Source organism: Nothobranchius furzeri, chromosome 6 (genome assembly GCF_043380555.1).
Source record: "Nothobranchius furzeri strain GRZ-AD chromosome 6, NfurGRZ-RIMD1, whole genome shotgun sequence".
Lineage (NCBI taxonomy): Eukaryota > Metazoa > Chordata > Actinopteri > Cyprinodontiformes > Nothobranchiidae > Nothobranchius > Nothobranchius furzeri.
The window spans coordinates 63879135-63893908 of NC_091746.1; the positions used below are offsets into that span (position 1 = coordinate 63879135).

The 14774-nt window shown below is 39.8% G+C and overlaps 1 protein-coding gene across 1 annotated transcript; it reads right to left on the reverse strand.

Moving 5' to 3' along the window:
* Nucleotides 1-3628: 3628 nt before the first annotated feature.
* crhbp (corticotropin releasing hormone binding protein) lies at nucleotides 3629-9010 on the reverse strand. Its single transcript, XM_015943115.3, has 7 exons — nucleotides 8860-9010; nucleotides 8656-8749; nucleotides 8281-8438; nucleotides 7856-8066; nucleotides 6671-6813; nucleotides 4306-4423; nucleotides 3629-4226 (listed from the first exon to the last, which is right to left on the reverse strand). Exons 1-7 carry the CDS (start codon nucleotides 8938-8940, stop codon nucleotides 4072-4074), a joined length of 960 nt encoding a protein of 319 aa, XP_015798601.1. The 5' UTR covers nucleotides 8941-9010; the 3' UTR covers nucleotides 3629-4071.
* Nucleotides 9011-14774: the final 5764 nt, after the last annotated feature.

Sequence of the window (14774 nt, forward strand, 5' to 3'; positions counted from 1 at the left end):
CTAAAACTCACTCCTGTCAGCAACATTTCAAACTTTTTCAGTGTGAAAGCCTGGGAGAGAGAGGGGGGGGGGGGGTCATTTAAAGAAGAAAATTGCTGTTGCAAACTAAAATGGCTACAGTAAATCACAACTTGAGTTCCTATGACGTGGTGTCTTCTTCATCTTCACCTGCAACGGGGAAGGCTGTTGTTGGTTTAATGTCCAGGAAACAGCACAGAACGTCTTGGCTAATAGAAGCAAACCGTTAGCATTAGCAGCTCCACCACACAGCAGAACTCCTCCAGGCTTGTGTTATTTATCGAGATAAATCATCAGCGTTGCAGAGTCAATGGTAGAGTTGTGTTGCTGTTAGCCAATCCGAGGCGAGATGTTCAAACGTCAGGAAATACGACTCCATATCCTGCAGTCCTCAGCTCTCCTCTGATGTGGCATTCTGATATTTCCTGAAACAAGCTCTTCTGGGCTTGTCCCCCTGAGTACGACCTGCAAGGCATTCATTCTATCACCTCATGTGTTTTCTGTCTGTTACAGAAACTCATATAAAAAATTGTTGAATAGTAAAAGATCAAAAATTACTGCCCTACTGTACATTCGTTTTGTGTGTTGATTCATAATCAACTTCCTTTTTCTTATTTAGCACGGTGATGTAATTCAATGTCTCTCTACCTTCTGCTGATGTGTTTCAGCTGGAACTTCTGCCTTCGTCAGAGGGCGACATCATCCTCTGCTGCCCGCAAATGAACGGAAGTGACGCCGCGAACAGCTGGCAGCTCTGACGAAGGCAGAAGTTCCGGCACAGGACAAACACACAAAGACATGCAGGACAAACAACCAAGCATGCACGAACCTACACCTAAGGACAATTTAGAGAGACCAATAAACCTGACAGTCATATTTTTAGACTGTGGGAGAAAGCCGAAGTACCCGGAGAGAACTCACGCATGCGCAAGGAGAACATGCTAACTCCATGTAGAAAGAGCCCAGGATTTGAACTCAGGACCTCACAGCTGCAAGGCTAACCACTGCACCACTGTGCAGCTACGTAACTATTACATATACATACATACACTCACCTAAAGGATCATTAGGAACACCTGTTTAACTTCTCCTTAATGCAATTATCTAATCAACCAAGCACATGGCAGTTGCTTCAATGCATGTAGGGGTGTGGTCCTGGTCAAGATAATCTCCTGAACACCAAACTGAATGTTGTTGGTGCCAGACGGGCCGGTCTGAGTAGTTCACAATGTGCTCAGTTACTGGGATTTTTACCCACAACCATTTCTAGGGTTGACAGAGAATGGTGTGAAAAGGGAAAAACATCCAGTTTGCGGCAGTCCTGTGGGCGAAAATGCCTTGTTGATGCTAGAGGTCAGAGGAGAATGGGCCGACTGATTCAAGCTGATAGAAGAGCAACTTTGACTGACATAACTACTCGTTACAACCGAGGAATGCAGCAAAGCGTTTAAGAAGCCACAAAATGCACAACCTTGCAGCAGATGGCCTACAACAGCAGAAGACCCCACCAGGTACCACTCATCTCCACTACAAATAGGGAAAAGAGGCCACGAGTTCAACTAAATTGGACAGTTGAAGTCTGTAGAAATGTTGCCTGGTTTGATGAGTCTCAATGTGTGTTGAGACATTCAAATGGTAGCGTTGGAATTTGGCGTAAACAGAATGAGAACATGGATCCATCATGCCTTGTTACCACTGAGCTGGCTGGTGGTGGTGGTGTGATGGTGTGGGGGATGTTTTCTTTGCACACTTTAAACCCCTTACTGATAATTGGTGATGCTCACTCCTCACACATGCCACGTTGGCCTCAAGGGATAAACCATCAACCCTGCTCAATGGTCAACTTTCCTGGTGGGGTCACCCAATAGGACAGTGGAAAGGTTAAATGCCATAGCCTACCTGAGTATTGTTGCTGACCATGCCCATCCCTGTATGACCACAGTGTACCCATCCTCAGATGGCTACTTCCAGCAGGATAATGCATCATGTCATAAACCTTAATTAATCTCAGACTGGTTTCTTGAACATGACAATGAGTTCACTGTGCTACAATGGCCCCCACAGTCATCAGAGCTCATCTTTAGGATGTGGTGGAACGGGAGCTTCGTGCCCTGGACATGCATCCCACAAATCTCCATCAACTGCAAGATGCTATCCTATCCGTATGGGCCAACCTTTCTAAAGAATGCTTTCAGCACCTTGTTGAACCAATGCCACGTAGAATTAAGGCAGTTCTGAAGGCGAAAGGGGGTCAAATACCGTAGTAGTATGATGGACACGTGCACATTTTCTTGGCATACTTTGGGCCCCTTAGTAATTATTGATCCTCGTTGCAATGCCATAGCCTACCTGAGTATTGTTGCTGACCATGCCCATCCCTTTATGACCATAGTGTGCCCATCCTCAGATGGCTACTTCTAGCAGGATAATGCATCATGTCATAAACCTTAATTAATCTCAGACTGGTTTCTTGAACATGACAATGAGTTCACTGTACTCACATGACCTCCACAGTCACCAGAGCTCAACACAATAGAGCACTTTTGGGATGTGGTGGAACGGGAGATTCACGCCATGGATGTGCAGCTGACAAATCTGCAGCACCTGTGTGATGCTATCGTGTCAATATGGATCAAAATCTCTGAGGACTGTTTCCAGTACCTTGTTGAATCTTTGCCAGGAAGGATTAAGGTAGTTCTGAAGGCAAAAGGGGGTCCAGCCCGGTACAAGCAATGTGTTCCCAATAAAGGAGCCAGTGAGAGAGAGTGTGTGTGTGTGTGTGTGTGTGTGTGTGTGTGTGTGTGTGTGTGTGTGTGTGTGTGTGTGTGTGTGTGTGTGTGTGTGTGTGTGTGTGTGTGTGTGTGTGTGTGTGTGTAGGAACTTTGGTGTTATCTTTGACCAGGACATGCCATTTAAATCCCACTTTAAACAGGTTTGTAGGATTTCCTTTTTCCACCTTCGGAATATTGCTAAGATTAGAAGCATCCTTTCCAGGAGTGATGCTGAAAAACTAGTTCATGCATTTATTACATCAGGACTGGATTACTGTAATTTATTACTCTCAGGAAGTCCACAGAATGTAGTTAAAAGTCTTCAGCTTGTCCAAAATGCTGCAGCTAGAGTTCTGATGAGAATTAAAAAGAGAGATCGTATCTCTCCTGTCTTAGCTTCCCTACATTGGCTGCCTGTTAAAGCAAGGGAACAGTAAAGATGCAAAAACTACCGTTGTTAACTTAGAAAATGTGGGCGCAATTTTAATTACTTGTCATGGCTGCTTATACTGAGCCAGGATCCTCTGGAGGTTTCTTCCTGTTAAAAGGGAGTTTTCCTCTCCACTGTCGCTAAATGCTTGCTTAGTATGAGGATTGCTGTGAAGACACTGAAACTAGTCAATGACTTGATGCAACCTGCTGAGTTCCTTATATAGAAAACTTTTTACTGATTGGTTTAATGAACTGACCTGTTTTGGAATGTTTGCTGTGTGAAGTGCCTTGAGACGACTCTGGTTGTGATTTGACGCTTTACAAATAATTGAATTGAATTGAATGTATATAATGACCTGTGAGACCTGCTTGGTTGAGGTTAATTATCAGGAGTGAAAGAAAACCACTTCCATATGTTTTGCCGTGCAGTATAAATTTATTACAAAAATGTGTTTATCTGATTAAAAATGTAACTGCATAATGGCCTCGAGTGTGTGTTTTGTTTTATTTACCTCCTGTGTCACATGAGATGACTTGGTCTCATTCACACAAACAGAAAATGACATTCATTTTAGCACCATTCCCCTTCAAAAACAAACTGTAAATAACAATAACTGAATAAGTCTCATGTCAATAAATACATATTTTATACAAAGCACACATAAAAAACAGCAGCTCCATCAAACACGAATGGACATTAAAGGTATAAGCAACAACAATGAACCATGGAAGAATAAACGGTGGGGTGTCAGGGTCCATGTGTTTTACACTGATTGGGTCGATCTGTTGCTTTCAATAAAATGACTTTTAAAATGTTTCAGTCAAGTGGTGCATTTGTCACAGAAGTGGATCAGTTGTTGAAGCAGAAGTCCTCCACATTGTTCAGTTTGATGGTTTGTAACTCCTGGCTGTCCAGCAGCCGGTAGCTGAAAGACACTCGACTAACAAACCTCCCGCTGGACACCATCCTCACCACCGTGTTGTCACAGGCGATCTTCATGTGGGCTGTGGGAGGAAGAAGAGGAAGCAAGTTTAAATCTCAGCAAGGGTGAGCGGAGAACGATTGAGGAAGGCGGGCTCTTACTGGGTCCGCTGAAGGAGATGCAAAGGTCTGCGATGGGAAGCAGCTTTGACGTGTCAATGCCGTTTCCTCCTAACAGTTGCACGTAGTCCCCGGTCTCTGCACATCCAGGCAAGGCTCTCTGGGGGGATCAGCAGGATTTAGGTAAGTAACCATTGCTTCTACTCAGGAAGTAAATCAAAAGTCTGATTCTGATTGGAGCTTATTCTTGAGAAATAAAGTTTAGGATAAAAAAACACACTGATTAATATCGAGTGTTTATTATTAATTTTTTTCATACGTTTCTGTGGATCTTTACATATTTACATGACTTTCAAACACCTGTTAAACTCTATCATCTCCTGAGGCGGCTCAGAGCTTTACGCCACCAGCGCATCACAATCCACATCTTTGTTTGCTTTACGGCTGAAAACAGCAACAAGCCCAAGGAGGCTGTAATTTCCATCTGTGATTGGTTGATTTGAAACTCAGATCATTTCCAATCAACAATTATAATAACATTAAATATGGCATACTTTGCAGCACATGAACAGCCATTACTAAGCACTAGGTATTAGGGATGTAAGAAAATATTGATGTGGCAATACATCGTGATATTTTTTCCTGAGATATTATGTCGAAATTCAAAAGCTGTGCATTGAATTTTTAAGATTTTCTTTTCTTTTGGTGTAATTCAAGCGCAGACCGATAGTTGGCAGCAATGTGCGGTGGGTTTTGTTTCCACCATTGAAATGTAAATCCCTTTATTGTGTTTCAGATACCTCATGTTAAACGTAATATATATTCGTTTGGAGTGTTTATTGAATTTTCCTACAATAAATTCAGTCTAAATCTAATATCGTCTGGCTGAATGTATCACAATATATTTTGATATATCGTATTGTCTCCCCTGTATTATGATACATATCGTATCGTCAGAATTTCCCCAATACACACCCCTACTAGCACTGGGTCACACAACCAGTTTTCTACGTGGAAGTGCTTTATTTAGAAAATAATTATTTACTTGTATTTTGGGGTGATTTAGAATATAATTAGATAATAAACATGTGGATGAGGACTTGAAATGCTGTGTGAATGATTGCAAAAGTATATTAAAGCTGCAAAAGTACATGAAAATAACATGTTTGGGTTATTTGTGACATGGAAAATGTAACTTTTCTTTTCAAACCCCAGTGAGTCACAGCAGATGGCTGCTCGTACTGATCCAGGTTATTTTCCTCTCCACTGTCGCTACGTGCTTGTTTAGTATGAGGATTATTGTAAAGTCTGACTCAACAAGTCAGTGACTCGACGCAATCTGCTTGGTTTGCTTATGTAGGAGACTTTTGACTAATTAGAAAAATGAACTGAAATCGATGCACTGATAAGAAGGTTCATCAAACTAGTACAATAATCAAAAACTGGTAGCTCACAAAACAGTGCTTCCATTACTAGATCCATTATAGACATAAATATGCTTCAGGCATTAAAAAATAATAGATATATCATATAAATAATTATGGAACATTCAGGGGTCAAAGACAAACCAACTAATTAAAATTAATCTTCAGCTGGATTGATTGGTCAAATGGTAAGTCGAACAGACAGCAATGCTATAAAAGCAAAGAGCTGCTGTAGGAGCTTTGATTTCCACTCAGAAAGTCAATGTGAATAAAAAATTTAAAAAGTGTCGATGCTTGGAAATAAAAATATGCTCTGGACTCAGCACCACACATAAAGGCGCATTTTTGGATGCGTGTCACTGTATTTTGCCCTCATTCTGCCATCCTGTGTTCTGACCTTTTTTAAACACCTGATGTGTGTGGGTGCAGCGGGATGGAAGTGTGTGACATTTAGATGGCATGACGAATTAAGAGCATGTCTGCAATGCAGAATATATATACATATGTTTTAAAAAAATAATATTAGTTTTTCTTTTCTAGATGATGATTTTTTTATGTTTGGACACAAAATAAATCTTTATTTGATTAATTACACAAACCTGTAGTGCTAATAATAAAAATATGAAAAAATGTGAAATCCTGATAAATAGTTATACAGTATACTTTTTTAAAAAACTGGACTTTTAATTGAACATGACCTTAAATGATATGATTTTTGCAAAACTATTAAGAAACAAACAAATACAACCTGGGATTTCAGTAAGGAAGAAGATTGCCTTTTGCAGGAAATTTGAACTCTGCAGCATCACATTTAAGGGAAGGTTCACAAACCCTTATTACTTGTAAGAAGATAAATTGTTAGAAAACTGAAAAGTTATTTTCCTCTGCTAATGTTTGATGCCTTCAAAACATTGACTTCACCTGCGAGCAGGTAGAACAACAGTAACTTTTATGTGCCTTTAATGCAGGTTTCTGTTTTTCACCTTAGGAAGGTTGTGCCGTCCCAGACTGAACTCTGAGATGTCGATGGCTACTGGATAGATGATGGAGAAGCTGCAGTTCCTGTGCTGCTGAGGGCTCGCCATAGTGTAAGTGCCCTCTGGTGACTGTGAGATGACATTACAGGCTGCAGAGAAACAGGGATGCTGTAGGCGTCAGATCTTGAATTTATGGATTTATGAGAAAACAACATCAAGACACATTCTTCTAGAGCAAGAGTGTCCAAACGTTTCAGACCAGGTCCAAAATCCTCAACTTAAAAACCCTCATAGGGCCGCAAATATGTGACCTTTTAATTAATAAAAATGCAAATCTTAGTATTTTGTTTTGTACTTTACAAATAAGACCTCAAATCAATAAATTAGTAAAAATGAGAATAACAATAAAAATTTGTTCTACATTAAGAGCCTGGAGAGAGAATGTAAGTAGGGGCCAAATAAAATCAATCTGAGGGCCGTAAATGGCCCCTGTGCCGCATTTTGGACATGCCTGCTCCACAGCATTAGAGTATTTTAAAATACATAAAAGTAATGCTGTCTATAAAACACTTGTTTATGAAGTTATTTGAATTAAAATCTCTCAAACATAAAGCGACATTTGCAGTTTTATTGGCAGTCTCAGAACCTTTCAGCATGAGCCAAATGAGGGCTCTTTCCGTTTAAGAAAAACAAGCTGTTGCTGGCCACGCCCACCCCACCATCACTCAAGCTCCATAGGCTAAAAGGCTCGCCAATCAGGGAGGGGCTCCTGGAGGTGTCAGTGCTAATTTCCATTTGTGACATCACAAATTGGGACTTTTAGAAACGGCATGTTTTAGGCCTAAAGGAAACTGAGGCAAAATGGATGGGCATTATTATATTTTATGTTTATGGAGGCAGTAGAGACCCACATGGCAGCACAAAAGAATGCAAAAGGTAGGTTTTGCATAATAATGTCCCCTTTAATGATGTGAGCATAAATCACTTGTCTGCATAAAAATGAGACTGAATTACTTTTTAATCATCTTTATTGCTACACCTGGTTAGTTAAGTAAAAAAAGCGTAAAAAGTATCAAGAAAATTTTTTACCCCATGATTACTGTGGTTGCCATGTTGATCAAACCCCCCCCCCCCCCCCCCATCAGATTCAAACCGCCATCACCTGCTGCACAGGTCAGATTTTCTACTTACGGAAGGGGTTGATGTGCTTTCTGACCGTCACCGTGAAGCTGCTGCCGGCGCTGTGGACGCGGAAGAAGATCATGGCCACATTCTGAGAGGAGCGCACGCTTCTCCTCACTGACCCCGAGTCGCAGAAGTCCACGTAACGCTCATGCAGAGGCAGCGGGTGATCCTGAGTGCTGGGGAACTTTTCACCCTTCATCACCCAGCCATCAAACACCTCCAGGACACAAATGGACGCACAGAGATACCACTTTAATTGCACTTCAGTGACAAGTTAGTGATGAAAAAGTTGCAGGTTATTTAGTGGAAACAATTAAAGGAGCTTCTAATCCAATCAGAAATTGTTCTGGTTCCAGAATAGAAGCATAATCCAAACTCAAACTAAACAAACTTGCAGCTTTAAAGAGGTGTTAAGTTTGCTGGGATCTCACCGTGATGAAGTCTCCTCCGCTGCAGTCGATGTCTGCTTGGTCGTAATCCACGCTGATCACCTCGTTGGGTTCAGCCATGAAGAAAGCAGCACAGCTGAGCTGAGGAGACTCAGCTGTGAAGGTGAACTGACCCTCCACTGAGACCATGTCCAGGCAGCCTGAGACACAATCACAGCAGCCCATTAGAATAAAGACAAGAGTGCTTCTGCTTCTTTTATTTAGTTTTGAAACAAAAATATCTCTTCAACTTGAATAGTTTATTATTATTATTATTATTGCTTTATAGTAAATGTTTTGAATTGTACAAGGAAAAACAGGATTTTTCAAAAATAGAATAACTTCAGGTGAAGTGTAAGAAAAGAGAGAAAAACTCACGTAAAGGTCGGCGGTACATGAGCACATCAGCTGAATCCCTCTTGGGATCAGGGTTGAAAATGGAATATAATTCATCTTTTGCAATCTCGTTGTTCTGCAAGATGGATAAAAAAAATAAAGTGCATTGCACAATTTTAAGCACATCTTCAAAAACAAACAAATAAATAAGTGGAACAATGATAAAGTGAAGACCCAGTCTCTTACCTCTATGTATCTGGAGTCTCCCTTGAGGACCGACAGACACAACAGCAGGAAGAAGAGCTGCTCCCGGAAAGTGCGCTCCATAACCCGGATCAGAGTCTGCAGGGATCACCTGAAAGTCTGAGCTGCTCTGCGGTCAGCGCTGCTTTTATACTGGACCAAGTCCTGCAAGAACCATGATGATGGTTGCCCACCGTCACCCACCGTGCACTCCCCCTCCCCCCAGCTAGTGCGTGTTTGTGACGAGAGTGAGATGGGAGATAAAGAGGGAGGAAGAGATGGACAGCTGATGCCAAGTGAGCGTCAACCGGCAAATAAATCAAAGCTTATCTCCCCTCAGAGTATCTCAGGAGCTGCTTTACTGTCCACACACACACACACACACACACACACACACACACACACACACACACACACACACACACACACACACACACACACAGATATTATTTAGTTTAATTTGATAACAGATAAGAGGTGAACAGGCTGAATTGTTTCAGCACTCTAGCTCTGTATCAGGAGCTGGTCGTATTGTAATAATTTCAAAGGTTTCTACATTTTAGTTAATAAATAAATTGAAATATGAATAATTATGATCCATTTTTTATGATTAAAAAAACTTCAATGTTTAAAATGAGCTAAATAAACAAATGAGCCCTGAGTATTTAGGTTTAAATTTCAGTTGCGTTAAATTTAAATATTTGGATTTAAATCTGAATATGACGAATAAAAATGACCCGCAATTGTAAAGCGCCTGTCTGAGTCAGAGGACTCCAAAGTGCTTTACACTCCAGGGTATCATTCATCCATTCACACACTGATGATGGTGAGCTACAATGTAGCCACAGCTGCCATGGGGCGCACTGACGGATGTCTTTCCAAGCACAGGAACCACCGGTCCCTCCGACCACCACCAGCAGGCTAAGTGCCTTGCCCAAGGAAACAACAGCACCATTCTCTGACAGGTTAAACATGTAACCTTCCAATTGTTGGACAACCAACTCTACCTCCTGCGCTACTGCTGTCCCCTGAAATTAGCTGAAATGGGGTGAATGACTGACTGTGTTGTAAAGTGCTTTGGGGGGTTGAATGACCATAGAAGACACTTTATCAAATACAGACCATTTTAATGTTTGTTCTGTGTTGTTCAACACTTTTGTCTGCCTCTTGGTTGTGTGAAAGTGCTCTATAGATGATGATGATGATGATGCTGATGATGCTGATGCTGATGATGATGATGATGATGTTGTTGATGATGATGATGTTGTTGATGATATTGATGATGATGATGATGATGATGTTGACGATGATGATGATGATGATGATGATGATGATGATGATGTTGACGATGTTGATGATGATGTTGACGATGTTGATGATGATGTTGACGATGATGATGATGATGTTGATGATGATGATGATGATGATGATGATGATGTTGACGATGTTGATGATGATGTTGACGATGATGATGTTGATGATGATGATGATGTTGATGATGATGATGATGATGTTGTTGATGATGATGATGACGATGATGATGTTGACGATGATGATGACGATGATGATGTTGACGATGATGATGATGACGATGATGTTGACGATGATGATGTTGACGATGATGATGATGTTGACGATGATGATGATGATGATGATGATGTTGACGCTGCTGATGATGATGATGTTGTCGATGATGATGATGTTGACGATGATGATGATGATGATGATGTTGAGGATGACGATGATGATGATGTTGACGATGACGATGATGATGACGTTGACGATGACGATGATGATGATGATGATGAAGATGATGATGACGACGATGGTGATGATGATGATGATGATGATGTTGACGATGGTGATGATGATGATGATGTTGACGATGACGATGATGATGATGATGATGATGATTATGACGATGACGACGATGGTGATGATGATGATGATGATGATGATAAAAGCCTAAAAAATATTCTGTTCCCTCTAAGAAAATGATATTAAAGCTGCTTTACTGATTTGCAAAGAAGCGCTGGGACAACTGAGACATGTACTAAGGCATTTGCCATTTGATGAAATGAATGAGAAATTCTGTTGTGAACATTTGCCAAGAGGTTCGGAGGTTTGTCCACGTTATTTTGAGAATGTAATTTCTGTTTCAAGCAATGAGCCAAGCCAACAGAGAAAAACTGTAAAAAGCTAATATTCACACAGCGGTGACATCTAACTCGTGTTACAACCTGACGTCCTTCACAACATTCTCTGAAACACGTTCACTAAGCAGCTTACAGGCCTGCTATGTGAGATATGGTGAAAACGAACCCTCAGGGGCTTTAGGCACTTTAGTGTCAGAGTGAGGAAACGCCACATGAACACACTCTCGGAGTTTATTATAAGAATTTTACAGTAAACAACCGATTATACCTCAAAACCAAAAACCTTTTATAACAAATTAAGCATCAAAGTTATTTCTGAATTCAATTCAGAAATGAATGCTTGTGTCCCTCTGTCGCTGCCTCTTCCTCCCAGGGCCCTGTGTCCACATATGTGGAAAACGGATCCTTGCACTTTTAAAATGTAACCTTTTTTATTTATTATTATTTCATTCATTATTAAAAAAGAAAAAAAAACAATACTAACAAATAAAATTACGTTTCTCAAACCAAGAAAATGAAAAGGGAACAGAAAGAAGAAAACTTCTGTTATCGGCCCCTTTTTAACTAAAATGACATCTTTACAATGAAATAACAATAATTATAAATTGGCCTATACAAAGTAATTGCTTGACTGGTTAGCTAACTTGAGTTCAATTTTTAAAGAAGAATGAAAAAATTAACAGTAATAATAATTCAAAAAGCAAAAGGATTTTTGCATATACATATATACATTAAAGTGCATCGATAATACATAATCAATTTCCTTCTGGGATTAATAAAGTATTTTTCAAATGAATTGAATTGAATGCCCATTGGTCGCACATACTTCATTTATACATATAGATATACACACGTATCCACTACATATACACACAAACAAACATACATACATATTTATGCATACACACATGAACATACCTACACACATCTTCTATAGCTTTATTTATTTAGTTAGTTTTTTATATCATTGATTTGCATGTATATGATTCCAGTATTTCATTTTTAATTAGTTTTTTGAAAGTAAATATTGTTTTTGCATCCTTGATTACATTACCTAGCTTATTCCATATTTTAACACCATATATAGAGGCACAACACTCCTTTATAATTATTCTATACTTAGGTATTGTAAATAATTCATGTCCTTCTAGTTCATATTTACTCTGTCTTTTTATAAATCTTCTAAGTAAATGTTTAGGAAGGTTTTTTTTGTTTGTTTGCATTACACATACATTTAGAAATATTGTAGTCCAGTAGGTCATTGAATTTTCACCTTAACCCTTTTTGTTATTATTTATAGACACATGATATTGATACTGACTTTCAATTTTTTTCTTTCTTTTTTTATAGGAAATTAGACAAATTTAATTTAATTTAATTTTCGTTTAATTTTAATATTTGTAATTTTGTGTCCGTTTATGTGAGTAGATACTCTGTAATAGTTGGATGTATTTTTTCTTTTAAATCACATCAAATACAGGTTCAGGTCTCAGAAGGTGAAAATATAATTTATACGCGTCAACACCCAATTTTCTGCACAAGATGAAAATTCATAAACAGGAAGATTGAAAGGGGGGAAACAGAAAAAAACTAAAAGGGGGAAATCATTTTACAGCACTGTGATGGATAAAGAAACAGTAAACCCATTTTAATGAAAATAAAACACAAAAGTTTACTTAAGTGTTGAACCTGTGACCTTTTTGCTGCAGGGCAGAAAATATGGATCATTCAAAAAGGCAAACTGCTAAATATCAGTTCAACTGCAAAATGTGAACAATGGAAAATCTGACTGAATTCTGTAACATCCGACCAAACGTGTGGTCGAGCATCTTCTATTTTTTAAATGTAGACCTTATGAGAGTCAAACGTTTCCTAAAAGCTCCTTTAAACTTCAGTCCAGTATTCTGCGTTCACCTTGTGTGGAGCTGTAACCTGCTGAGGACCTTCTAGAGCTCCATAACCAGTTAAAGTTCAAGTAAAAGTTAATTGTATGATGAATAAAATGTACTCTAAGTAAAAATTACTTTGTTACTTTTTTGTCAGCATAAGAACGGTTACACCTAAGCAGTGCAAAATCACAATGCTACCTCACAGCATGCACACACACACACACACACACACACACACACACACACACACACACACACACACAGACTCCCACAAACACTCTCTCTCACACACACCCACACACGCATACACACACATGCATGCATATACACACTCAAACACACACACACGCATACACACGCATGCATGCATACACACACGCATACACACACATGCATGCATACACACACTCAAACACACACACACACACACGCATACACACACTCATACACACACACACACGCATACACACACACATACACACACAGGGATGCATACACACACTCAAACACAGACACACACACACACACACACACACACACACACACACACACACATACACGCATACACACACACACACACACACACGTATACACACACACACACACACACACACACACACACACACACACACACACACACACACGCAGACACACACACACACACATATCTGTCTTGCTATCATAGGGAGGACCCTCCATTGACTTCCATTCCTTTTAGTGACTCCACTATGCCTAACCCATGCCCTAACCATAACCAATGCTGATCTAGTCCTAACCCTAACCTCAACAAAAACTTCATTCAACCCATACCACTAAAACTAACTGGTAAGCTTTTAAAAAAAGTGAGGACCATATAAATGTCCTCACTTTGAAAAATGACCTCACTCTGTTGGTTTAAACCTCATGGTGGTCCTCAATAGGTAGTACGTACAAGAACACACACACACGCACACACACACACACACACACCTACACACACACACACACACACACACACACACACACACACACACACACACACACACACACACACATACACAGGGATGGAGCACAATGTTTACAACTGAATTATCTCCAGTATCGATGTTTAAACTCACAGGGGTTGCAGGTCTCCTGTTCTATGAGCAATGGGCTGGGAATCAGTTGGTAAGGAGCGCTAAACGTTGTTTTGCCGCCGCCGTGCGGAGCGGAGCGGTTGGGGAAACACATTTCAAAGACGGAACCAAGTGCAGCTACCGAACCGAGCAAAATACTGACGACTTATCACGTGTGTAAGATTTGGGTTTCAACCAACAGAAGCAGGAGGGAGACTTAAAAAGTATAAATGTACAAAAAACTACTCAATTATAGTAACGCAAGTAAATGTACTTTGTTACTTTCCACCTCTGCAGTACATGATAAGACAATTACTTTTACGGCTTTCTGAAAAATCATACGTCATTTTTGAAAGGGGAAAACTACTTTAACTCCTGTTTATCATTACAAAGTAAATAAGCTTATAACATAATAAAGCAGCTTTTCTCAGAACAAACCGTTTCTTTTTTTCATTACTGATTTGTGTATAAAAGAAGCTTGGAGACAGGACAGACTTTTGGGTACCTTTATTCAACAACAACAAGGTAAATGTGGCTCTAAATGCTGCAGATCACCCTGAATGGTTCTGTTTGACTGTAAAACACAGTAAAAATGGATGCAACATCACTTGTCACTTCATGAATCCCTGCAAATATAAAATTCACTATCACGATCATCCATGCACGCCATTTAAATCACCATCACAATGGTCACCATAACAACAACCGCATGAAAAGACGAGTCAAAAGCAGCCAGATTCATGACTAGTGACGTCACTTTTGACAATCATGCCTCTCAT